This window comes from Rousettus aegyptiacus, unplaced genomic scaffold, assembly GCF_014176215.1.
Source record: "Rousettus aegyptiacus isolate mRouAeg1 unplaced genomic scaffold, mRouAeg1.p scaffold_m13_p_16, whole genome shotgun sequence".
Taxonomy (NCBI): domain Eukaryota; kingdom Metazoa; phylum Chordata; class Mammalia; order Chiroptera; family Pteropodidae; genus Rousettus; species Rousettus aegyptiacus.
This window is the reverse complement of record NW_023416291.1, coordinates 28,462,432-28,488,955: the sequence shown is the minus strand read 5'-3', so window position 1 is coordinate 28,488,955 and position 26,524 is coordinate 28,462,432. Positions and strand designations below refer to the sequence as shown.

Sequence of the window (26,524 nt, the reverse complement as noted above, 5' to 3'; positions counted from 1 at the left end):
TATATTTTAGTACAATTAAAAAAAATGTTCATGACGCATAAAAAAGCAGAGCATTGCGTAAAGATGAACCACTTAAAGTGGTAGTTATGGGAGCCATATTTAAAAGTTAAAATAAGATGTAACACTGCTAGTCTCAAGGACCATCCTTGCAGATTTTTCGAATCAAGAAGGTAAAGGACCAATTAAAATTTTCGCACACTTATAATCTGATGACTGGTCTCCTCCTAATCATGGGATAAATCCAAGATAGAAGCATTCATAATCTAAACAAACGATGACTTATTTTGTAACATCTAAGCAGTTACTTGTAACATCTAAGCAAATAAGTTAGACTGGGTGTACAAATGATGACTTTCATATACGAATATAGTTATCTTGCATAACCACCCCATTACGTGTCGGCATCACCTTTCCATGATATCACATGTCCACTTCCAGCCATTTAATTGCTCTGGTAAATATGAGGCTTCATAGAACGTTTCCTATGCCATTATGACACACAGAAAGCCAGAATCAACCTGAGTAATACATTTCTGATTTACAGCCTCTCTCTCAATTTTGCTTTCCCTTTCTCAATGTAACCTATTCACTTGAGTAAAACAAAACAAACAAACAAAGAAACACTAATGAATCCCTAGATATTGCCCTTATCCACACTTCCACAATCCTGCCAAGATCAATACAGGTTTCTGTAAAGCTCTCGGTTTCTTCGATTTGTAAAACCACTGGCTCATTTTATCACCACTCTAAATGGCTATGTCTGCTTATAAATGACACCGAAAATTTCCATTAAAATAATAGGTCTTTCAAATAGCTCTTCCCCTAAAGACTGGCAAATGAAAGAAACAACATTGGAGACCTTTTGAAATAGGCTGGATCTCTTAATGAAGGGGTGTCAGAAATTGAACATAATTCGTGACAACTAAATTTGAATTCCCTCTATTTTTCCTGGATCTCTCTACAAGAAAGACATTTTGACTTAAAAATCAATGAGTAAATGCACGGCCCTTGTTTGTACTATCATTTCGTTGAATACAAAGTTTAATTATCAAGAACTAAGTAAGAGAAGCTCTTACTGAAATGATTCTTCTAAAGGGTGAGATTTAATGTTTAAATAAGGGTTTTCTAAAAAAATAAATATAAAAAAATTTAAAAACTTCTAGAACTTGTCCTTTAGATTCTAGTGTGGCACCCCATCTATCCACTTTTCAAAGCAGACAACAAAGGCATTAGCCAGATGGGTTTCGATATATTAGGAAATCAAAGGATGTCTTAGAAACCAAGGTCATTTTTGCTCATAAAGGATCGTTACATACTACACACACTGTGAAAGGGAAAGCTATGCTCTGGGGTCTTGTTTCAACATGGTTCACATTCACCAGTTAAAAATCAAGAATTCTGTTTGTTCTTTATGTTCATATGATTTTATCTGAGAGTGCTTTTTTTGTGTGTTCATTTTTTTAAATTAACTTTTTAAAAAACAGAAAATTAAGTGACACAAGTATTCTCATTCTTTAATAAATTTAGAACTTCAAAATAATTAATTATGCTTTGAAATAACTATCGCTCCCATAATTATGAGTAAAATAAATACTAATAGAGCTAAACCCAAACCAAGAAGCAGAAGCGTCTGTAAATACCAGATACTCTTGTCTAACCAGTGTTCAGAAAGAAAGGTCTTTGCTCTAGCTCATGCGTCTGTCATCCTGGTCTCTATTTAAAGGCCCGGAGAAATCAAAGTCGGCAAGAGATTAAGTGAAAATAATAAAGCTGAAAATGAAACATGTGGCACAAGAATCTCTGAGCAGAAAAATTCAGCGAGGGAGTTTCGGGAGGGATCAAAGGACCAAAACTGCGGGAATTGCTATCTGCATTACAAGCACACGCCTTTAGTCCGGTAGATTTGTAACATTTGTACACTTACACGTGCAAATACAGAGTGCGACTGAAGAGTCAACAAGGTGGAAGGCTTGACCAGGACAGTTTGGGTTTCTAATGGCCCAGACCTTGTAGAAAGGCATTTTTTTCTGAGCCCTGAGGTCTTTTGTGAGTTGTGTGCTGGGATTATTTCTATCTCATCCTTGGTTTCAAAAATTAAGAAAGGCTGGGAAAGGCAGGGTTTTTGACTCACCTCTGGATAAATTCTAAAATGTTTCTCTCACCCCTTTCCTAATTTTCTATTTTGCATGTGAACTAACTGTGAAAAAATGCAGCCCTATGGACTGGGCTCTTTCCAAAGAAAGTGCTGACGTGCTAGGCTGTGCTGCCCTAGAGCCCAGTGTCAAAGGAAAAGAGCCCACCTGACCTAAATAAACTCAGAGGCTATTAACATAATAGGTTTCCTTTAGCTTGAGGATTAGAAGTATTGGCACTTGGAAAAGAAAACCACTAGTGTCAGTATTTTTCAAACTCTTTGCCCATGATGAGGTACATTTTCATGGCAACCCAATACTTTCTATATACAAAATATAATTCAAAATACATAAAATATGTACAAATATGGACCTAAACAAAAGTTTCATGAAAAAATACTTACAATGGCAATCCATTTTCTTTTCTATTTTTCAGTTATGTTTTATGAAAAATATTGGTTATAACCCACTATATTGATTTTATGGTGTGTTATTAGGGTTGTAAGGTTCACGGTTTGCAAACTACTGATCAGTTGGTTTACTGTACAATGAAGGAAAGACTCAGGTGGAAATGTGGTGACCCTTTTGTTCTGGGAGTTCAGAATAGGAACTAAAGGAAAAAGGAAAGAGCATGGGTCCCTCCACGAAAGAGAAGGCCAATGACAGCAATGTACGGCATCACTCCACTGCTTAGCCTGAGGGTCAAGGGGCAAGAAGCCTGCAGAGGCCCTGCCTGGTCTGTGGCTTCAACTCTGGCCCTTTATCCTTGAGTTTGAGTTGGCTGGTGGGAAATTTGGTCAGTGGGACTTGCACTATTTTATGGTAGCACTGAGATCAAAGAATTTGCTTTTACAACCAAAGAACATCTGTTAAAGAAAAAGCAAACTAGGTCTAGAGATAGCAGAAAGCAGATAATGGGATCAGATAGTGTAATGTAAAACCAGCAGACAGATTTCAAGCAAAAAAAAAATTGAATGACAAGCCATACCTTTTTTGATTTATTTTGGAGGGTATATCCTCTGTACCAACCTGTCAAGGTATAAAAGAACATAAAATCTTATATGTTATCTGGGATAATATAAAGATATTAGCAATATAATCCTCATATTCTGTTAGAATACTGGAATGAAATCCAAGAGACAATTAGCAGACAATATGTTAGAAATGAAATGAATAATAAAAGAACATTTCAAATAATTCTTAGCAATGGTATAAACACCCCCCACGATAAAAATATTTTCTGTGTTTGCTTGATGAGGTTTTAAGGTTTTAACTTCCTTTTTAAAATTCCAATAAATACACATATACCCATGGACGTTTCCCAGGTTCTGTTTTGTAGAAGGAAGTATATAATTTAACCTGTCCATAAACACATATTTTATATTATATATTTATTGAACACCTACTATAGGTAATTCACTGTAATAATTTTCCTCATTCCCTATGCCCATCAGGCATGAAGGTGGTCATATCGCCTAAGTAACCTCTGTTGTAAGTGGTACATATGAGTAAAGCAGCCATAAACATACAGGAATAGATGCGAGCTGTAATTAAAATATCAGGCGGTTGCTTAGTACAGCGGTCCCCAACCTTTTTGGCATCAGGGACCGGCGTTCCTACGAGATCCAATGCCTGATGATCTGAGGTGGAGCTGAGATGGTGATGATAGCACTGGGGAGAGTCACTGGCCGCTCACCTCTTGCTGTGCGGCCCCGTTCCTAACAGGTCATGGCCCAGTTCCTAACAGGTCACGGACCTGGGGGTTGGGGATCCCTGGCTTAACAGGGTTCTAGACCTTTCTTGTAATTTGTTTCATATAAAATTATCCAGAAAACAGACACAATCAAGTAGAAATTGGAATTTACCTTCTTTGCGCATACGTTTAATAACATTTTCCCACATTTTAAAGTCTCAGTATTCAAAAATTTAACAAATTTTGCTATTTTTTAGAGGGAGGAATGGGGCATTTTCCTGTAGAATCATTATAGGTTTGCATCAAGGCTCCTGATTGAGAAAATAATACTGGAACAGGATATTGGAAAACTTGCTCCCAATTTAGAATGCCAAAGTGTGCAAGAGATCCAGGTTTAACACCAAGCTAAACATTTCTCCCAAGTCTCAAGTGTCTTTACCACTGGTGGTACACTTGCTGAATCTGCTAACACATAAAAATGGCTGTTGCGTGAGCGAATGACTTCAACTTCATCCTAGGATGAGGGAGAGGGAGGCAAGCTGAAAAACAATACTTCGGTTTCTTTAAACCAGTTTTCATCTGTCCAAGCTGAAAACTGTTATCATCAAGCTGTTACAGTATAGGCTTTGTTTCACTTTCTGAGAGGAATTTACATGTACTTTTGTAAACAGTATTTTTGCACAGCCATTCATCACAGAATTATGCTTCCTGAATCTGTCATTTTTGAAAACCTTGTTTTTTTTATCTCCTAAGTATCCTCTAGAATCGTGGTATGTGTAAAACACCAATCTGAAGGATTTGTAAAATCCACGCTGGATGTGTAAAAGTGAACATTCATTTTTCTTGGCATTAGGGAGTAGCAGAGTACTATGTCTGGAGTTTTAATCGCATACTAGCAAGACTCCATAAATTCAATTACTAAATACTACAAAGGATATGGCAGTTGTCGTTTTGTGCTGCCGAGTTGGCTTTGACTCGTGGCAACCCTATGAATGAGCGAGGTCCACCATGTTTTGTCTTCGACAGCCCTGCTCAGTTCCCGTAGACTCGTGCCTGTGGCTTCTTTGATGGAGTCAGTCCATCTCACATTGGGTCTTCCTCTTTTCCTGCTGCCTTCTATTTTTCTCTGAATTACTGTCTTTTCTAAAGAACCCTGGCTTCTTATAATGGGCCTGAATTGAAAAAGTTCAGTTTTGTCAAGAGTATATGTTTGCACACTACAAATCTGAGTTGTGACTTAAGCAAGAACACGATTTTTCAATTAATCCCAATATTTAAAGTGAGATAATCATAGTTAAATATAGTAATGCAATTAGGCTTCTGAATGCGTCACAACGCAAAGAGGTAGCAGAGGTGTATCAACAAGCAGCTATAACCAACGAGTAGTGTGAATTAGTAGGAATCTCAGATGCTTTCTTAAGTTAGTACATTATTAAAATGAAAGAAATGATGGGGGGGGGGGCAGTAGTGAGTCCAGAGGGCTACTCTTACCAACCCACAGGTAAAATGACAATCTCAAGAAGTAACCATGGTGAACATAAAAAGTAATTCTATGCCATGGGTTCCTCTTCCATTAGGCACACCAGTCATTTCTGCTTTCCTGGGACTGTTCCAACCAGAATAAAAGTTTGTCCCTTCCATTTTGAAAATATCAGAGTTTCTAATTCCATTGTCAAAGCTGATTACTTTATCTGGTTTCTCACATAAGCTCCCATCAATCAAGACTCTATCATCTCTCCATTTCACCTCACCTGTCCAAAGGATCTCTTGCTTTCTGGCTCCCATATGATAGGCCCCTCGCTTGGTTCTTCTTCCCTATACTTATAGTCATTCGACATATTTTTATTAATTTAGGCACCATAGTGTAGTGGAGAGCAAGAATTACATTGAAGATTACACTCTAATGTTAAGAAAAAGAATACATAAATAAGATGATCTCAGATAATGACAATGCTAAGTAGAGTGCTCAAGGACAGTAACGTGGCAGAGAGTGATCGGTAACATGGGACAATACTTTAGATAAGGTGACCAAGGAAAGGTCACCCTAAGAAGCTAAAAGGAACAGCTCTGAAAAGGGAAAAGGCAATATGAAGGCAGTTAGAGGCAGGCATGATTCCTGACCCTGGCTGCCCATCAGATTCACCAGGAAACAAAAATACTGAGACTTGGGCCACATCCACAAATATTCTGATTTAATTGGTGGGGCCCAGGCTTAGTGCTTCTAAAAAGTTCCCCTGGTGATGCTAATGTGCAGTCAGGATTGGTTAACGTATATATAGGTATTATACGCCACAGCGGAATATAAATTTTATTCTAAGTACAATGGGAAGTCAATGGAGGGTTCTAAAGGACATCATCCCCTAAATATGTTAAAAAGATCATGTGCTTGCTCTGTGAGAAAGAACTGTGGGAGGTGAGACAGAGTAGAAAGAGGAATATCAAGGAGGAGATTAGTAGGTACAGAGAAAATGGAGAGATCAAAAGATGCAGGATATATTTTGAATCAATCCAAGCTGCTCATGTCTGAGCTGGGAATAGCCATGAATAGGAGGAAGAATGGCAAATATTCAAAGGTTTGGAGATCTTGGCTTAGGCAAAGAGATGGGCAATACTACTCTTTGGCATAGAAATATTGAAAAAACGGAAAACATTGAGGAATGGGAGCCAGAACCAAGAGATGTATCTTAGCCTCTCTGAATTCTGTCCTGAACAACTGAGCCCAGAGCCATTAGGTGGGACAGAGCAAGTCAGGCGTTTGCAAGGGTGGTGGTGGCAGGGGTGGGGGATTCCACACACGAGGCCAGACTGGCAGGACGTGTCAGAACCCAAGCAGAGCAAGGCAGGCATCCATGTGAGGGTCTGGGACCTGCATGGGACATCAGAGCCTTACTGGGGTGAGGCAGGAGTCTCCACACACAGAACTTGCTTGGGGTGGGGATGATGCACTGATGTGCGCTATGACAGTGACAACAGCTGAGGAGAATGTCCACATGGGACAAGGGAGAAGGCATGGTAACAAAGATAGAGATTGGTTACATAGTGGGGGATTGGTCAAATAAGTAAACATTAGGAATCCTGGAAGCCAAGTTTCTTACTTCACAGAAGGGAGTTATGAACACTGAAAGGGAAAAGCTAGAATGATGATGGATTGGAACTGAAGGTAGCCATGTGTACTCTGACTTAAAACATACAGACAGGTTGAAATTCATAGAAGGGTTATTCTATTTATACACACATGCACAAATATTATCCCCAGTTCTGCTAAAATACCTATTATTACTTATTTTTCCAACCCTGATATAGGTAATGAAGATGTCAGAAAACGAGCCATATACCTGGCCTAGACATCAACCAGTCCAAAATGAGGCAGGACAGAGGATTCCATGAGGAACAAATCCAAGGAAAAAAAGGAACTGAGAAACTATTTCATTATTCTGAAATATTAGGAGAAAATAAACACTTCTGTCAGAAAGACTGGATATGAAATAGAGGTAGGTCTATAGAGAATCAAGGCAAACAAATCCAGAGTGATCTAAATTAGAACAGTATTTATTTTTTAGGGGTGGGAATTGTGTGAAGGAGGCAACAGGGAACTTAACGGGGGCAAGGGAAATGTTCCCCACCCGGACCAGAGTATGAGGTACACAGGGTACATTCATTTGTTAAAACTCATTGAACTGTAACCTAAGTTGAGTGTATTTTACTGTATACAAATTTTATTGTAACTTTTAAAAACCATACAAAATTTACACTTTCAAATGAACACTACAAGTAACCACCTCAAAGTGACACAGAATTCAATAATAGATCACTCAGGTATTGCTGAATATTTTTATTTGAAACTGCCTCTGAAACCAGTTGGAGTCATGTGTGGAAAATCATAGAACTATTTCTCTATTACTTTTACTTTGTATTGTAAAATGCCTCCCCAAGGACATTATTCAGCTTAATTAATTACTTTGTGCTCCAAAGCTGAATGAAATAGTTTTGCTATTTCCAAAAGTTCAACCACAGATTGGAGATTAATTTAGTCATTCTACAGAAGAGATGCTAGGAGAACAGGACGTACAATGCCGCCATCCTTCTAAGTCTTACTTTACAATGGGAAGAGAAAAACACATACATGGAAACACACGAGCAAGAAACAAACCAATTTCATATAAGACTAAAAGCTGCGAAGGAATGAAAGGGTCACGTGTGAGAGGGTGACACACAGGGGTGACTTTAGAAAGTGTGCTTAGAAAATCCTCTCTGAGGGGGCACCTTGGAGCTGAGTATTCACATCATTAATGTGGTCATTCATTCGTTATACATAAAAACACTTACTGAATACCAGTGTGCCAGACATTGTCTTCAAGGAGAAAGGAAATGGATTTATAAACAAATAATTACATACAAAAGGGCTTTTAATGGTAATGCTTGGGCACAGACACACAAAGGGAGAATTATGAATATGCTAAAGACTCAGAAGGCAATTACTGAGGGGGACTTTGAAGATTTTTTGAATCACAAAAGCATCATTTAGATGTGTAAGTCATGGAGTGTTTTTTAAAATCTCTCCTTATTTTGCAGCCCCATGATAAATTATGATAAATTAGTATCCTCTCTTCCCCCACACACCAATCAATAAATTATTTTTTAAGGTGGTAAATGTACATAACAAATAATTGATCATTTTAATCGTTTTTAAGTTGTGTACAACCATTAATTATTTTTGACCTCCCAGGAATGAAAGGCAAGAAACTGACAGGGAGCCATTGTTTGCATGCACCCATAATGTGGGGGAGGGGAGGGGCTGGGAGAGAGCAGGTGTTAAATTCTGTTGTTTTCCCTTTCCCTGGTCTGGTAGTTGGCTGGGTAAAGCACAGTTAATTAGGCCAAGGTCAAAGGTTCCATCCCCTGAGGACCAGGTAAACCTGTCAGGTTTCCATGGCCTTAAGCCTGCCCTCCTATTCCCAAGAGTGTCCCTCTAAGCTCTGTCTCAGGTCCCTCTGGGGAAGCGGTGAGCAGAAACAGCTCACAGGACTGAGAGAGATGGCTCAGTTGCTGGATCTTTGTCCATGGGCAGTGCACTCACTACCTTCCAGAGCCTCGGGCTTCAGGATGCTCACTTTCTAAATGCACTGACTCACTCACTGGAGCTTTTGAAAAGAACACAAAAATGGTAAAAGATAATTATATTCTTTTGTATCATTTTGTGGGACAAATCAGTGTTCCTGGTTAATTATCTCAGCTCAGTTTTATGTTATCTGACATAGTGAGATGGATGTTGCAAGTCTGAGCTCCAAAAGGATCTCAGAGTTCACTGAGATTGAACATCCTTACTTAAAAAAGGAAACATAGGAAAGAAACTGAAAAGGTTGTCCAAAGTCAACAGGTGACTCACTATCTAAGTTGAGAGAACAAATCCAGGTCTCCTACCACCCAGCCCTCACTCTTTTCCTTCCCCAGTGCTACCGCCAGGGCTGTGCAGGGGGACAGTGAATGGCATCATACTTGTACCGGCTTTCGGGGGAGGGAAGAGTGGCCGTGATATCCCCCAACATGAAACACGCATGCACCAGCACGCCAATAAAGTGGGAAAGAAAGACGTGGTTTCCACCTTCGCTTTTATTTCTCGGATCAACAAGGAAGAGATGTGTCTTTGCCGTGCCTGGCACATGGCAGTCACTCAGCAAATTTTTAAGGGAAGTATTGATGAGCTAGTAGCCATGGACAGAACAACCTGATGCAAGGAATGTGCAATAAAATCCACAGCTACAAGGCGCAACCTGACTGCAAGGTCAAAGGACACTTCTCTCTCCCTGGAGTCTCAGGCCCAGTGGACAGAGCTGCATGGGGCCAGAGTGCCCCATCTATGAGGACAGAATGAGCAGAAAAGAGGTGGCCCTGCTCCTTCAGGAGGGGACTCGCTTGAAATCTAAAGGCTTGGGTCTCCACCCTGGTTCTGTGTAACCAGCTCTGTGGGACTAACTCCGTGTCTTTAATGGTTAACTTAAAGTTAATTAAAGCTTTCATGTCTTAAATTTCCTTCCACAAAAACATTCTATATTTTTTTTCCATCTCATTGCCTCATAGCTAAAATGTCGAGGTTCCTCCTGGTGACCAACTGCAGATGGTGATATTGGAGACCTCATGAGACAGGCAGAGGGGTCTGGTCTAGGTGGATGGGTGGGAGGGGCAGATCTGAATCACAGGGGCCAGAGTGGAAAGATGACACATCCGAATGTCCACCACAAAACTAGGAAACCTCTCTGTCACTTCACAGACACTTGCGAGCTCAGTAAGGAGGAAGAAATAAAATTCCCCTCTAGGCTAATTAACATCACCACTCTTGTGTGTCCGTTCCCTTCATGTTTTCTGTGTGTGGCTTTTTCTCTCTTTCTTCAGTAAAACAAAGTAATCCTGCTTTAAAAAAAATTAGTCCTTCTTGTTATTGGCCCTAATTTCCCTCTTCTGTGACCTCTTTCTCTAATTTATGCAATTAGTTCAAGAAAGCTGGGATGAAATAATACGGCACGCAATTCTAGCAGTAGTAGCAATGGATTTGCGGCAAATCACTCACACTGGTTTTCACATCATCAGCACCGACTTGCAAGATGGACGAGAAAGAGGTGTAGGTTTGTGAGTGAGGAATCAATGCATCAAGCACAATATGTTTAAAGAGGCCCAGTTTTATAAGGGACTATGCTAGGCCCTGTGGGGCCTCAAAGAGTTTGAGAGTATAATAAACCACAAGCCATGATCTCGAAGAATTTCTAATCTAATTGCTAGTGAAACAGAGAGACCCAGGTGAGGGGTAGGAAGACACAAACTTGCATGTCTAGCTTTCTGGGATTTCTAGAACCTCAGTGCAGGGTACCTTTGCAGAAAACCACCGAAGCTTCCTGGGAAGGACACTGAGATTAGAGGAGAGAGGTAAAGGCTGCCTTAAATGCTGAAGGGGGAATGGAAGGCCCAGTAAGGAAACCCATCGTGTGCCGTCATGCTGGAAATTTGCTAAGAGGACAAGTCGGGCGAGGAGTGTACCCCAACGCAACACGCACCACTGTCCCTAAGACTCCTCTGGTCTGGGTCACGCGCAGAAGTGGAGCCCAGTAGTGGTGACAGCATTAAGAGTTCTGGTGACAAAAGATGAGAAGCAAGAGCATGAATATGAGTCACATGGGGCCTTCCAGGTGTCAGAGCCCAAGACCATTATTTTTAACTCGTGTGCCCTTGTTCCTAACATGGGAAGGAGGGCACAAATGGGGATGTGAGTCGGACGCTCGTTCTACAGACATGTACGTAGCGAGGGAGAGATTGCTTCAGGCTGGGGAAGTCAGACCCCGCCAGAGACTTCTCTGCTTATTTTTTCCTCCCTGGCCTCCTGTCACACCTTGGGGGTTGGACCAACTGTGGGTAACAGTTGTGCGCATCCTCAGTAATTTTTACATGGACTGTGTGAGCTGGGGGAAGGGACCGCTATCCCTGGGTGTTCGGGGGCAGGTGAGGCATCCGGGCACTGGGGGTGAAGTGGGCCAAGTGCAGCATGCTTGGAGGGCAGCATGAAGATGCCTGGCCAGGGGGGTGCGTTTCTGCAGACAAGCCATGGCGGGAGTAAGTTCAGAAAGAGTTCACTCAGTACAGATACATTCGAGGTGGCAGCAAACTCATCTGGCAGCTATTTAAAAAGCAAGAGAACCTTACTGCCTTTGGAAAACTATATGTTAAGTCCAAAATAGAAGTGTTGTTTCCTCAAAGGCCTTACAATGTGGAAAGTATGCTCTACTTGGATTCCAAAGGGTCCTGGTGGGAATCACAGCTCTACCAATTTAACAGCTGCATGAATGTCTTCAAGTCGCTTCACCTTAAATTTCACATCTACTAAAGGAGCATCAGTAACTCTGATTTCCCAGGACTGTAAGAACTGAGATCGGGTATATGAAAGACCTTAGCTCAATAGCTGGCACATATAATAAAGTAAAATGCCAGACAAATCTGGAACCCAGAGTACCCCATGACATAATGCAGGGGCTGTACTACTCTAGAGCCCTCATCTGGTTCCTATGCTGACGACAGCGGGAGACTCCTCTTGGGTTCTCTTTTTCTGAGGCATGCATCTCTACTCTTTGGGGAAAGGAGCGAAACCACTCCAAATTATTCATAAATTACTGATGATGAACAAAGCTGAAGCCATACACATTTACGTATGTGGCTAGACTATTACGTTAGGGGCAAGCTTTACCCTGGAGCCATAGCACCTGATAAGACATACTTTTATTTTTCAACAGAGTACGTTTTTTCCCCAAGACAATGATAGAAAAGATAACTAAGGAAAAGAGAACAAGTAGAAGAAAAAATCTGGGTGATAGAAAAAACATATGACAGTAGCTAGAAACATCAAGAAACATGATGCTGAACAACCTGGGACCTGAGCAGAGACTGCAGCCAAAAAAGAACTCAGAAGTTACCAAAATAGGTTATTCTAAGGCCTGATTTAACATTTGGTGGGCAATGAATCTGACAGTAAGACTAATTTAAAAATGTCCCTCATCCCTTCCAGTCCTTCAATTCCAACTATAACAACCGAGTCTTAAATCTGCACTGGTGAAAACTAAACAATATTCAAGGGTAGGAATTTAGTGTTAATTGTTTCTGCCATTTAGAAGATGGACTAAATTGCTAGGTACAGTTGCTTAAAATCTTATGTTCCTACTCTCAAAGTTAAATGCACACACATTTAATATTCTTGTTCAAATGATAAACGTTGGGAATAGTACAAAGAATATAAAGGTTAGATTACTAACCCTTCTTTAACAAGAATCTTTCTTATCTGGCCATGTCCATACCTCTTTGTAGCCTAAGTTACACATGGGGGTGAGGGAAGGAAAAAACTGAAGTCCTCATGTGCTTGCGAGACTCATTTGCAGAAGCAAGTTTTTCTAGCAGCATGTTTTCTCGTCCTGTAACACTTCCTATTGAATGATTTGCCTCCATGGGTTGAGTAAAATGCGGGCACTCTAGCATAGTTAATATTAATGTGCTTTTAAAGATTATAAATGACTCATGTTACTATGAGCAAATCAGAGGCATACATTCAGCCTTCTCTCTCCAGGTAGAAAGAAGAGAAGTATCTTATTCTGATTTGCCTTCAGTCAATTTTGAACTCTCCCCTAGGACCTTCTCCTTACATTAATCCTTAACTGAGTCTTACCCAGCCCTACAATGTTTCACAATGGGGATAAGACGCTGAAGGCATTTGTGATAGAAGTTACACACCAGATAATGTGAGCGGTGCAGCACCCAGGTGTGAGAACAGCCATGAGTGGGCACGAATGTGCTTGGGATGGAAGGGGCCTGCCCACCACTTTGCTCCCTTCTTGATCCCTCGATCCCACCAAGATTCCTCAGAACCAAAATTTATGCGACACCAAAAACTCATGAGAACATTCCTCCAGAACATCTCCAATGCATCTTTGCTTGCAGGCTGAGCCTGCCTCCTTAGGTGCCTGGGCAGCTGCCCAAAGGGGCCGAGGTGAAGTACCAGTTCATGACAAAGTCACTCAATAAAGGCACCACTCAGAAAAGGGTTCTGACCCCATAGTCTAGAAGACCCCATATATGCCTATATATGAATAACAAATTTTAAAGCTGGGATTTTAGAAGCACATGCAAATATACCTCAAAAGGAAAAACAGAGGGCATTTTCTTTTAGATAAGATTAAATCTGAGATGAGACCTTTCGCCGGCTCTACTTTTTAATTAGCTTTTCTTGTAAACACACTCCCTCCTATGCCATACACAGCTTTTGAAAAACACAACTCAGGAACATATGTCCCCAGTAGTAGTCACTGACAAGCTGTACTTAAGGTAAAGGTCAAACAGATGTGGGAAGTGACCGGCACACTCAATAAAATGCCACCTGGCCTAATCTGCTTTCGAAGCCACTGCCAAAATGTTCGCACGCAGTCCTTGTCACAAAACCCAAGCTGTTGGGCTCACTGCCATTTGTAGTTGTTAAAGGCTGTTGTTTTTATAACTAGAACATGGTGAGGCTATGGATTCTGAATTATAATAAACTTTCAATTATCTTGACTAGTGGGGTAACAGAAGTAAATGAAAGTTACAAATGCATCGACTGCCTTATTTCGGCTTATACCACAAACTTTCACACATGCTGTTAAGAACTTATTTTTAAAACTCAATTTTGACTTCTTTCTCTCACTCATGATGATAGAGTATGGCTGACCAAATAGAGAAGGAAATGAATGAAAAAGCGGGACAATAAAAGGATGTCAAGGCTAGGAGGTTAATACAGGATGGTAGGATGTGACAATCCTTCTCTTTGAATCAGACATTCTGAAGGAGTTCAATGAGACCTACTGTATCCTATAGTCCAATGCAGGGTTCCTAGTACCACATCTCGGAAAAATGTTTATGAAGCCTCTGCTTGAAAAAAAGATCTTCAAATACATTCTCTTCTTCTTTTATGTCTCTATTAGAAAGTTTTGTCAGCCATGGAGCTGAAATATGATATAACTTTGCCTATCTCTGTCATAATATTGCCCCCTATACTTTACTCAGAAACGTCTGCTTTATAAAGATGAGAGTCAAAACATGTGCAGCTCAAGTCATAACCCCTTTTTATTTCTCTTCATATTATAAAGGAGTAGACTTCTCAATTAAGATGCATTTTAAAACTGGCCTCGTTCTATACAAAAGAAATAACTTCGGTATAGTGGGGACCGCCAACACATACACAAATGCTTGTTTTTATTTCTTTCAACTTTTCAGGATTGCCCATTTCCTCTGGTCCAATCCAATCATATGTGCTATCCTTTGGGTCTTTACAAATTACACTGAAATAATATAAAATGTTACACTGTGCCTCCCTCTGTAGAGCTTGGAACGCCTTTGAGACATTATCTCATTTTGTTATTTCCAACAGGGGCCAATTGTGTTATGTCTACCCCCAGAGATCACTGTTAGCAGCAGCCACCCTCTCTTGAACTTGTGAGTGGTTTAGGGAGCTGAAAACGAGTTTACAATGGATATGAATCAAGTACAGGAAACCAGTACCCATTGGTGGAACAGAAGACCTTGACCAAGAAATCACTTGTGACTGGAATTTGGTTAATCACAGGAGAAAATAGCTTCACGAGAGCAGGGATGCTGAAATCGTATTTTTTCAAAGCACTTTCACTTACTCACTTTCAAAATTGATCCAATTTTAGATGCAATGACCATGACAAAAAGAGAAAATGTCTTGCCCGGAGATGGTCAAACTAGACAGGAGCAAAGCCATTTCATCTGAAGTAGTCCTTCTCCTTCTCCCTCTCCCTCTCCATCATCCTCTGCTACCTCCATAATGCCCCCTTTTTTCCCTACACCACTTATAAGTATCTTACTCGTCCTGTTCATTTGTTTTTATCTTTCCCTTTTTGTCTAAACCCTATGAGAGCAGCAACCTTCCTATTTTGTCATTCAGGTGCTCTGAGTGCCTAGAATACAGCTTGTGTTTCATAAATGTACTTGACATATCATATGAGCATAATATTTGTTCGGTGAGTATTGTTGAATGAATAAATGACCACAACTGGAATCCCCAGGTGGCAGTGCTTTTAAAGAATTCTCAAAATGGAGAAGAGCTGTCTCACTGCCGAATCTCTCGCCTGGTTAAAGCAGCAAAGACATAGCAATGGTTGTAGGCAGGCCAGTGACAAAGACAAAGAAAGGCACAGACACTTGCTTCAGCCCTCGAGAACTGAAGGTCCCTGAAAAAGTTTCTGAAGACAAGTAATTCTTTGAGGCCTATAAAAGATGAATAGTATATACATTCTTGGTCAATTCTACTCCCTTCCCTCATTTTTAGCAACAAATGAAGTTCAGGGGCAAAGTCACAGAAAGAAACGAATGATAATAGATAAGTGATAGCTCTCTCTTTTGGGCTGTGTTCAAACAAGCAATCAGTCTGGCAGTCCCCCAAAAGGTTAAATATGGAGTCACCATAAGACCCAGCAATTCCACTCCTAGGCATATCCAAGAGAAATGAAAACGTACATCCACACAAAAATGTGTACACGAATGTTTACAGCAGCATTATTCATAATGGCTGAAAAGTGGAAACAACCCAAATGTCTATCAACTGATAAATAGATAAACAAAATGTGATATATGCATGAATGTGATATATGCAGAAAATGAATATTATTCAGCAATAAAAAGATATGAAATACTGACACATGCTACAACATGGATGAACTTCAAAACTATTATGCGAAGGAGAAGTCAGTCAGCCACAATGAACCACATATTATATTTGATTCCATCTACATGATAGGTCTAGAATAGGCAAATAGAGAGAGGCAGAAATTAGGCTGGCGGTTGCCTGAAGCTGAGGGGTAACGACACCAGTGGGTACAGGCTTTTTTCCAGGGAAATAAAAATGTTCTGAAAGTAGATAGTGAACATGGTTGCCCAACTCTGAATGGTGTACTTGATAAAAAAACTATTGAACTGTATACTTCGAATGGGTAAACTGTATGAGAGTTGAAATACATCTCAATTTTTTTTAAAAAGCTCATGCAATAACCAAATCCTTCCGCAGTCTGCGGAGGACAGGGGATGTTGAAGCCCCCTGCGTGTGCCTCGAGGAAGGATAACAGGAACCCCCCCCCCCCCCCCCCCCCCCCCCCCCCCCCCCCCCCCCGCCATGGAACATCCGGGCTTTTCTGTGCGCCGCCCTCGTCCCCTCGCTCTCCACACTGGCTGCCTGGCTCCAACACGCTTGCCTTCAGCTCCTTTTTTATCTCATATATTCAACAGACTTTTGCTGAGCACTTAGTGCATGCCAGGAGCTGTGCGAGGCACAGGACCTGCAGATGAAGGAGGAGCTTGCTTTGTCTCCCACTTTCGTAATTGTTCTTTCAACCACAGAGCAGGAAACAGCAAAAGGAGAGACTATACCACTCGAGTGGTATTCTGTGTGGGTTGAGGGCAGAAAAGAATTTTTCATGTCTGGGTTCCAGAAGGGTGGACTCATGTCCACACCAAAAAAGCACACACAGATCTGGTGTGCAAATATCTCAAAGGAGGGGTGGAGCAAAGTGTGGGGGGCGGGTGGGCCCCAGGAGTCAGATCTGACAGGAAGCTGAAGACACAGCACCCCTGGGGGGTGCTAAGGGGGGCATGAACCAGTGCCAAACACTACCCTAAAATTCCATCTGGCAGCACTGTGGGTGTTTCCATTTTATTTATGTATTTTTTTTTTTTTTTAAGGAAAGAGGAGATGGGGGGAGGAGGGAGAGAACACAAGTTATTACTCAGCATTTCCATCATGTTTAATGTTTGCAAAGCACCCCTGTCCTCGCTTAGTCCTGGGCTGCCTGAAATAATAAAGGCATTTGAAAACCCAGCCAAGAACTCTAAGTACTGAGCCGATAGATATAAGAACCTATCACTGCCTCTGGCAAGGCGGGCACTATTAAAAAAATTAGTCCTTGGTTGGGAGACCACCTTGAAATATCGGATGCTATAGGTGAATAAATAAATCTTTAAAAAGCAGAAAAAAAATGAATCCCATAAAATAAATACTATTTAAAAAATTAATCCAATACAATAATCTCTGTAAAGTTCACATGCCACTTAGTGGGGAAAGAGCTCAGTAAGCTCATGTTCTAAATCTTCCCATTCCTACCCTGACACATGTCCACTTTTACAGACTGGGCACTGTTGTCCTTCTTTGAGGTGACAGAGTTCTACGGCTGGCACACCAAATATTTTATGGCAGCAATTTACAAGAAAATCAACTTCCTGCTGTCAGCACCTACAGCACCTGGATCATACTCAAAATGTAGCACTGAGAAAGTAACAAGTTTTTTTCATGACTGTCTATCATTGGGCCAGCACTTCAGCCGGACACACTGCTGTGTGAGATGCAATATGCAAAGAGCACTGTGGCCTTGGCACGCAGGCGCTGGAACGTACCTGAAATGGATGTGTGCTGCGTGTCTGTGTTTCTATTTATATTCAACCAAGCTCAGTGACCACCTTGGCTTGTCCGTATGAACACAATACCTTTAGAGATGTTCACCGGTCAACTGGGAGGCTACCTGGCAAAGTATAAACAGTATGCACACTAAAATTTACTATTCGTATGAAGACAAAGTGCTTTCATTAGCTACTTCAAAAAACATGTTGGTGTCACATAAAAATGAAAAAAGAATTTTGAAAGTGTATTTAAAAGACATTATTGACTATTTCAGATCAAATCTCTGCTCTTCCCTCCTACATTCTGCAGGACAATTAGAAAAGTTTGGCACTACCACACACACACACACACGCACATGGTAAAGTGAAGAATCGCCAGGTCAAGATCTAAAACAGGCTAAAACTCAGAAAGATGGGGCCAGCATTTGGGGCTGTGTCTTTCTTGGAGCATCTGGTGAATTAAAGAAGGTTCCTGAGTGGCTGAGCAGCGTTTCTGATGGCCTTGCGGGGCCAGGAGGACAAAAACAGGAGCTCTGGATTGGCTGTAATTTCAGGCAAAACAGACTAAGGAAAAAAACATTATACAGATGAAGATAATGATAAAAGGTTTAACAAACAGGAATTAAAAGTTAGAACTCTTTAATGTAATAATTCTAAAAATGTATGCACCTAAAAACAGTTCTGAGAATATATAAAGTAAAAAACTGAAATCGCTATAAACTGACATAAACTGGAATCATGGGAAGATTTAACACATATCTCTCAGTAACAGGAAAAGCAGAAAAAAATTATATAGCAAATTTGAAAAAAAAAAAGAGAGAAATCAGAATCTAATTATCATCTATAGAACTTTTCACCCAAAGATCCTAAAATATACATAAAATATACATTCTTTTCAAGCCCATATGGAAGAGTTACAAAAACTGCACATATGCCTTTCACCTGTATGATGGAAAGACGTGTGTCTGTAGAGACCCACTGTCGGGATTAATCTGGACCTGATAATGAGGTATGACCTAGTAAGGTTTGAGGGGACTATGGTTTCAATATGCAAAGAAGTCCCCAAAAGATAACTAGATTGTCCTTAGTGTCTTGGTGACTTAAGGACACCATGGAATCCATGTTTGGCTGGACCTGAGATGGTGAGGATCAAAGGAAAAGAGAATAGAGTGGGAAGAGTCCACACAGCCCTCCCTCTCTTCTCTCTGCCCCTGGGAGATGCATGATAACACTTAAGAGTTTTGCAGAAAAGAGAAGGATAATGCAAAACCCCAGCCCTCTGCCTAAAACTAAAGGCAGGCAGCAGTAACAGTAGAGTCTTCCGTGTAGTCAGGCAGACGACTTAGCTATTCTATAGTCACACCCTGCTTCCTTTCCTCCTGGCTTCCCATCTCTTTGTCACCACTCTACATCTTCCTGTCCTGCCCTAGGAAGCCACATCAGGTTCTAGATGACCACCTCTGCCATTCCACCATTACAAGCATTTACATGGGGGGCTGGACCTTGCAAATCCAGCACTGCTGTTCTAACGAGCCTCACCCTATGAAAAACTCTGCCTGATTTCCCATCCCACCTCTGCCCCAATCTTCAGAGAACAAATGGATCCTAAAGGCAGTGTTTTGCTTTCATCCTCAACTTGAGTGGCCTTGATACATGTTTGTTGCACTCTGGGGGTTTGGGCTAGAAGGTGGATACAGGGAGGAGTCCTGCTTGGATTTAGAGAGCTTGTGTTGGGACTCGAAGTCTGGGGTGTGGAGGGGGCGGGGCGGTGCAGACTTAACCTGTGCTTTTCAGACAAACTGAGAGTCCCGAGTCCTGCCCTACAGCCCACTCACAGATTAGCTGGAACCACCTCCCTAGCCTGACCTAGTTGCAGGAAATATACCAGTAGGCTTTCTGGATCAGCTGCAGCCCTGACCTAATTCTCTGAAGGAATCTCGGCAACCCCTGAAAGTCTCTCCCTCATTTCTCCCCCAATCTGGCAACATTTAGTGCTGAGTAGAAAGAGCCACTTAATCGGCTTCCTTGGCGTTCCCGCCAGCCCCGTGTCCCATGTGTCTCTCCCAAGCCAGGACTGTGTCGGATCCTCTGCGCTCAGTGGTTGGACCCAACATATTCACATACTTTGATTCTGGTGTCTGGGCATGTTTGCACTCATGTACTCTGCTGGCTGTTTTGAAATCGCCCTGAGTATGAAATTGTATAATAAGTCCTTCCTGGATTTTCACCAGCACCCCTTCAGGAAGTAAAGCATGTTGATGTTGGCTCTAAGTGCCTTATTAATAAGTAACTTCCACTGTTTTTCCCTTTTGCCCTGTCTGGCAGAAGGCCATCCAGACTCACCCTCATACATCTCCAGGATGTGAACTGTGTCTCCAATTTGAAGGGAGAGCTCCACATCTTGAGAGGCATTGTAGTTATAGATCGCTGGAAACAAGAGAGAAAGGGGGAAATGGCATCAGTGGCGATTAAGACATAAGTCATTAAATAGCACATTCTGTGGTTAGTGAATTACTTAATCAACAAATTACCCTCTACTTAGTGATTTCATGTGAGTCACCCACAGTAAAGCAGAGAACGTCTTCCTGGACCCCCCTGCCTGGTGCTTTACACTCTTCCACCCCACACACACTGGTTGGTTGATTACTATGTACCACACACTGTGTTAGAGACCAGTAATAGAGTTATAGAACACACATACATGGTCTCTGTCCCGAGGATTTTTATAAAAGATAGTAAACATATTATCACAGAAATAACTATTTAATTAAAATTTAAGAGTTATGAAAGAAAAAAACAGGCCACAATGAGAATATAGTGTGGGGTTCCACTGGTTGGTCTCTTTGTTCATCAGACAACAGCCAGACTATAAGACCACTGAGCTTATGATCTCTAGGACAGAGGGCGGGCCATCTCCCAGCTTTCCTGACATAGTGATTGGCAGCCAAAGGGCCACTTGTGGGTCCTAACTACCCTCTGATAACAGCCTGACATAAGGTAAATACCCCAGTTCTAGGCACCCTAGGGAACTGGGTTGCCGCAGTACTTCTTCATGAAGGTGACCTCAATCACCACAGTCCTTAGGACTGACAATGACTGGGTCAGACTATGAAAAGCAGGAGATTAAAACTCTTATAACGCAGAAAACAACTCAATTTTTAGATGTGTAAGAGCTCTGAAAGGACATTTGACCAAGAATCATATTCGATGACTGATAAGCACAAGAAACAATGCTCAACGGCATTAGTCATCACCGAAAATGCAAATCAAAACCACAATGAGATATCACTTCACACCCATAGGCCATAATTTTTTAAGCTGGCAATTGGCAAGAATGTGATAAAACTGAAACCCTCACACATTGCTGGGAGGAATGTAAAATGACAGCCTCTTCGGAAAAGAGTTTCGCAGTTTCTTAAAAAGTTAAGCATACATTTACAGTATGACCCAGCAATTCCACTCCTAGTTATCTACGAAGAGAAATGAAAACATGCCTACACACACAAAAAAAACTTTATGTGAATATTCATAGCTACTGCTGAAAAAGAAAATCCCCCTCAAATTTCTGGAACCTGTGAATGTTACCTTGTGTTTGGGGGCGGGGAGGGGGGAATAGAAGTTGTTGAGAATCTTGCGAGGAGGGGCATTTTTAGACTGCCAGGGTGAGCCCTAAATGCAATCAAATGTATCCTGATAAGAGACAGGGAGCTGAGAGGCACAGAAGGGAAGGCGATGTGAAGACGGAGGCAGAGACTGAAGTAATGTGACCGCAATCGAGGGCTGCTGCGACCATCAGAAGCTGGAAGAGACAAGGAATGAAATCTCCCCTAGACCCTGTGTAAAGAGCACGACCTGTCTGCATCTTGATTTCAGACTTCTGGTCTCCACAACTGTGAGCGAATATATTTTGATCATTTTAAGCCACTTAGTTTATAGAAAATTGTTAGGACAGCCACTCCTGTGGCTGTACAATATAGCAGCATTAGTCACAATAGCCCCAACCTGGAAACAATTCATCAACTGAAGAAAGAATGGATAAATATAGTATACCCATTCAATGGGCTATTACTCAGCAATAAAAGGGAACGAAATAGGAACACATGCTACAACATGGATGAACTTTCAAAACGTTATGCTAAATGAAAGCCATATGCACAAAACATATTTTCAGCTCCCATTTATTTTCAATGTCCAAAACAGGTAAATCTATCAGGGTCAGTAGACCGTTGGTTGCCTAGGGATGGGAATAGTGACTGAGGATAACGGGCACCAGGAGCTTTGGTGGAGTTGACAACATCCTAAAACTGGACTGTGGTATTGGTGACTCAACTCTGCTAATTTGCTAAAAATCACTTAATTGTATACTTAAAATGAACTGATTTGATGGCATGTAAATGAGACTTCAAGGAAGCTGGTTTTTAAAAAAGTAGATTTATTTCTTATCATCACTCTTATGATGAGTAAGTAATCTGCATCCTTCCAGAGAAAAATAACTACCTGAGAGATTCAGTTCTAGAAATTTACCTGATGATCCAAGGAACCCACCTTGTTCCCCATCTTGCAGCTCCGACAAGCACATGAGGATGGTCACCGATCCCTCTGCCAGATCCCGCAAGGGTCACTATAAAGGGCAACTCACGGCAAGGAGCTCACCCCTTCTGAGTCTGTTTACTCGTTAAACAATGTGGTACGTGGCATCCACGCCACTGCCCCTGTCTTTACCAATTGCAGGTGCTTATTGTTCTTCCCTGGGCCTGCGCTGCACACTGTTTCCAGCTTGGCCACAGGCTTTTCCTTGCATCACGGTCATTAAATCAGTGAGTGAATGGGAAGGAGCACACCTCCAGGCGCATCTTTTTCGAGCAGCCTCTCTTTTTGAAGGGAATCACCCAATAGTCTTCTCCTATAGTCGTGGCACAGAAGCCTAGACAAATTATGTCAACATTTATTCACTATTGAGTTATTGTTCTAGACTATAAATTCAGACCAAGGATTGACTGATTAAGTAGGTTAGGAGAAGCTGCACAGAACTTAGAAGTAGGAGTTAGTTCCAATCTATGGACCTGTTTAAGGGCCACCAGACCACAGCTGCTACCCCACTGAAGTTTAACTCTTTCGTCTAAAAGTTGACTCGAATGCTTTGCCCACTAAATATATAGCTGGCTTTCTATAGAAAATGTAACTCTCATATCCTTGATTCCTCCTAGTCCCCATTCACTGTCTTCCACTGAACTGGTTCCTTCTACTGGTCCAGATAGAAAAAGGAAGTAGTGAGGTTACAATGTCACAGTGGGTTGTGTAATGACCAAACTTCATTTCTTCCTTGTTCTTAGTTATCAGGAAAGCAAGCAGAAGCTCTCAAAGCCAGCATCTAGCTCCAAGCACAAACAGCTATCAAGAACTGTTGTGCACATACCCATGCGTATGCGCGCGCGCACACACACACTCACATCATAGACCATAGAGCAATCTGTTTCCTTAAGTCCTAGGTCCTAAATCTGATAACCAAAGTGCTCCAAAAATAATCCCAGCCTTAATTATCCACCTTTGCTTCTATTACCTGTCAAATTCCACCCTCTGCTCCAGTTAAGACTCTTAAATTCTCCCCTAAATTCTGTGTTTCACCAATAGTTTATTCCTGCCTGGAACAACTTACCTTTTCTTTATATAACTCCAAAGCTCACATTCACAATTCAACAAATGACTACTGAGTCTCTAGTACCCTAGTGTTATCTGTTACTGATCAGAAAGTAAACTCTTAACAAATGGGGACCTAGTTACACATTCCTTTTGTCTTTTACAATTCATGGTCCTGGATTAGACCCAAAGAAGGTCCTTAAGGCACACTAGTAACTTTTATAAAATCCACCAATCAATTCACTTCTTTCCCAAACTCCAACATACTTCTGTTTTCCTCAGAAGGAGGAGCTGTGGTTCTCCACCACTCAATAAAGGAAAATATCAAAATTGGTTCTCCTGCTACTTTGTCTTATTATGCAGTTGAGAATCTGCCTTCCCAGCCCAAGCTTTCAAAGAGATCCCCATGGGAAGAACATCCCTTCAACAACGGCTTTCACTGCAGTGAAAAGTCACTGGTAAGAGGACGTTCGTACTGTTCCATGTTTTGAGCAAGAAGTACCAACAAGACTTAAAAACAGTTGCAGCTGTCATCTATTCATTCCAACTATGCACTTTAGAACTGTGCCCTCTCTGGCCCCCGAGTACACCTCACTTCTACTGTATTGCATGGCTTCATTTCATATATAATATAGTAACTGTATGGGGTGGGTACCATGTACCACATTATTTAATGAGTAGACTCAGACTCAGAAGGGGTAAGCATCTTTGCCTCAAGTACCCCAGCTTTACAAGCAGAAAGGCTGTAGCTAGCACTGGTCTTGTGATGGCCCATTCATCATATTTTGCCACATTTGTCCATAATGGTGACAGTGTGCCCTGGAATAGCCTGGAAACAAAGAGAAGAGCCTGACAATTTCTCAGTATGTTGCCTTTGATTTCTCTCATTAAATGAGAATACAGCTTTAAAAATAAGCTTTTTGGTAAAAATCAACGGCTGGTGATCACACTGTGAGTCTGGTGCTGTTTCAAGAACAGGCATACAACTAGTACACTCAGTGGATCATGTCTTCTCCCTGGGATGTGAATAACTACTACAAAGACAAAGAAGGAAAACAAAGGAAACCCTCAGGGTTCAAAGAACAATTGAAGATCAACTCTGCCACTTAAACATGCATAACCTTAAATGAGTTGCTCAGTCTGGGCCTCAGTTTCCCATCTGTAAACTAGGCATTGGACCAGACGACTCTAAGGGTCCCCATGGCTCCAACATCCTCCGATTCATGAGGTGATAAGAGGCAAGGGAAACGAGTTGTGTCGTTTGGAACTAGCAGGCACCACCACAATCTCTTGTTTTGTCTGAGGAAATTAAATGAGAACAGGGAGTTGCTGCATATAAATCGCCGTGCTGGCTGCTACGTGCAAGGTTGGGGAAGATAAATTGCTGGAATTCTTCCCTAAGCAGCTTACTGTTTATATCACAGATGTGTAATTTTGCAGAGCCAAGAAGACTAGACAGTATGTCCAGAAATGTAAAATAGTTTGTATTTACCAGATCTTTAAGTTTGCCTTTTTTTTAAAACCAGGCTTATGAGAGGGAAAAAAATTTGAGGTCTTAAGCTTATGCAACGAGAAACCAACAGAATAGACTTACAGGACTCAAAATGAAGATCAGTTCCTATGATGAAAAGTCTGTGGCCTACTAGTATTTACTCTAATAAATTAGGCTCTTTCATGAATCCTCAAATTACAACCCTTGAAAAATAACTAAAACACGATGTTTTCTATTAGTCTTTTGGTAGAATCTAACAAAAGATCCAGTGAACACAGAATGAAGTCCCGATTTGTGTTATACGCTATTCAGAACATTAAAAGGTGATCAAACTTCATCTTTTTCATTATTATATTAATCTTGCTATTTTCAGCCATTGGAACTATAGAAAATAAGGGGCCATAGCTCATCATTTATCTTCTCCATAGATTTAATGCAATTAGAAAACTACTTGGGCTTTCTTTTGCTCCAAATCAATAGAAGGTCTGATGCTAAGAAGTAAAAATCTACGGTTTTACACTGATCATTCCAATAAGGCTCCAAACTATGCTTTTTAGGTTGAGATGACCATCACACTGCATCTCCATTCAGAACTTTCCAGGCCAGGAGCTATCAGATGTGGACCTTTGCTTATAATTGTCACCATCTGTCCACAGGAGCATGTTCATAGAAGATTCTTAACTTCATTCTCTAGATTGTTTAGGAGGTCAGAGGATTTAATGACCCAGTTATTGGTTATTCTTTAGAAATCTCTATTTTAAGGATTATATCTCCTTGTGGATGAAATCAATAAATATCTTTAACTGGAGAGATATTTCACAGACGTAAACTCAAGTACAGTTTATTTCCTCACTAGTACCAAATGATTAATGTAAGTCATGTCATTTAAATTAATATGAAATTAAATTTACATGAACTATTTAAAAGAGAAAAGCTAAAACGAGGCAACTGAAAATTACAGAACAAAAAGTCTATGTTCTACAAATGCGGGGAGCTTTTTCCCACAGCTTCCCCATCTAAAAAATGGTGGCAAGTATAGTACATTCTTCACATGGTTTTGTGGAACCAAAGAGAAGGTATGCAGCGCTCCCAGGACGATGACTAACACCTGGTGGACACTGAGTCAATGTCAGTCACCTTCCCCTTTCTCCTTCCCTTTTCTTGCCCTGTCCGGCTTCTCACTTTGAGCACGGTGGCACCCACATCCGCAAAGATTGACACTACCATCCTCACCACCAAGTCAGTGGAAGTCAGTCAGTGAAAATGAGGGACCAGGAAGAACTGTCGTGGTAGCTGAACAAGCTAGTCTCAATAGTCCTTCTACGGGAAAGGTTGTTGGACAATGAAATGCAGGTGTCCTTAAGAACAGCAAAGCTATTTTTCTGAGGGCGACTAGGTACCAGAGCTCCCCTAAGAAGTAGCATGAGAGTCAGTGAACATTTTAATATTTTAACCATTTTCTTGTTGCCCCTTCCAAGGATTTCTGCAGTGATTCAACTGAGGTACTGGAGGCAGTGATTCAACTGAGGTACTGGAGTGTTATTCAGAATAGTAGTGATGCCTCAGTCATGGACCCACTGTAGTATTCTCAGGCTGGAT

The 26,524-nt window shown here is 41.2% G+C and overlaps 1 protein-coding gene across 4 annotated transcripts in view; it reads right to left on the bottom strand.

The window, feature by feature from the left end:
* DOCK5 (dedicator of cytokinesis 5) overlaps positions 1-26,524 on the bottom strand; it is a 180,498-nt gene that overhangs the window by 113,915 nt on the left and 40,059 nt on the right. For 3 of the 4 annotated variants that reach the window (XM_016148166.2, XM_016148169.2, XM_016148168.2), the window contains exons 2-3: positions 20,140-20,223; positions 3,121-3,161 (exon numbers count right to left, since the gene is read on the bottom strand). In XM_016148166.2, the coding sequence (XP_016003652.1) occupies positions 3,121-3,161; positions 20,140-20,223 (125 nt within the window). Of the gene's footprint in view, positions 1-3,120; positions 3,162-20,139; positions 20,224-22,341; positions 24,599-26,524 lie in introns of those variants that run through there. The other variant, XM_016148167.2, reaches the window with a different exon arrangement.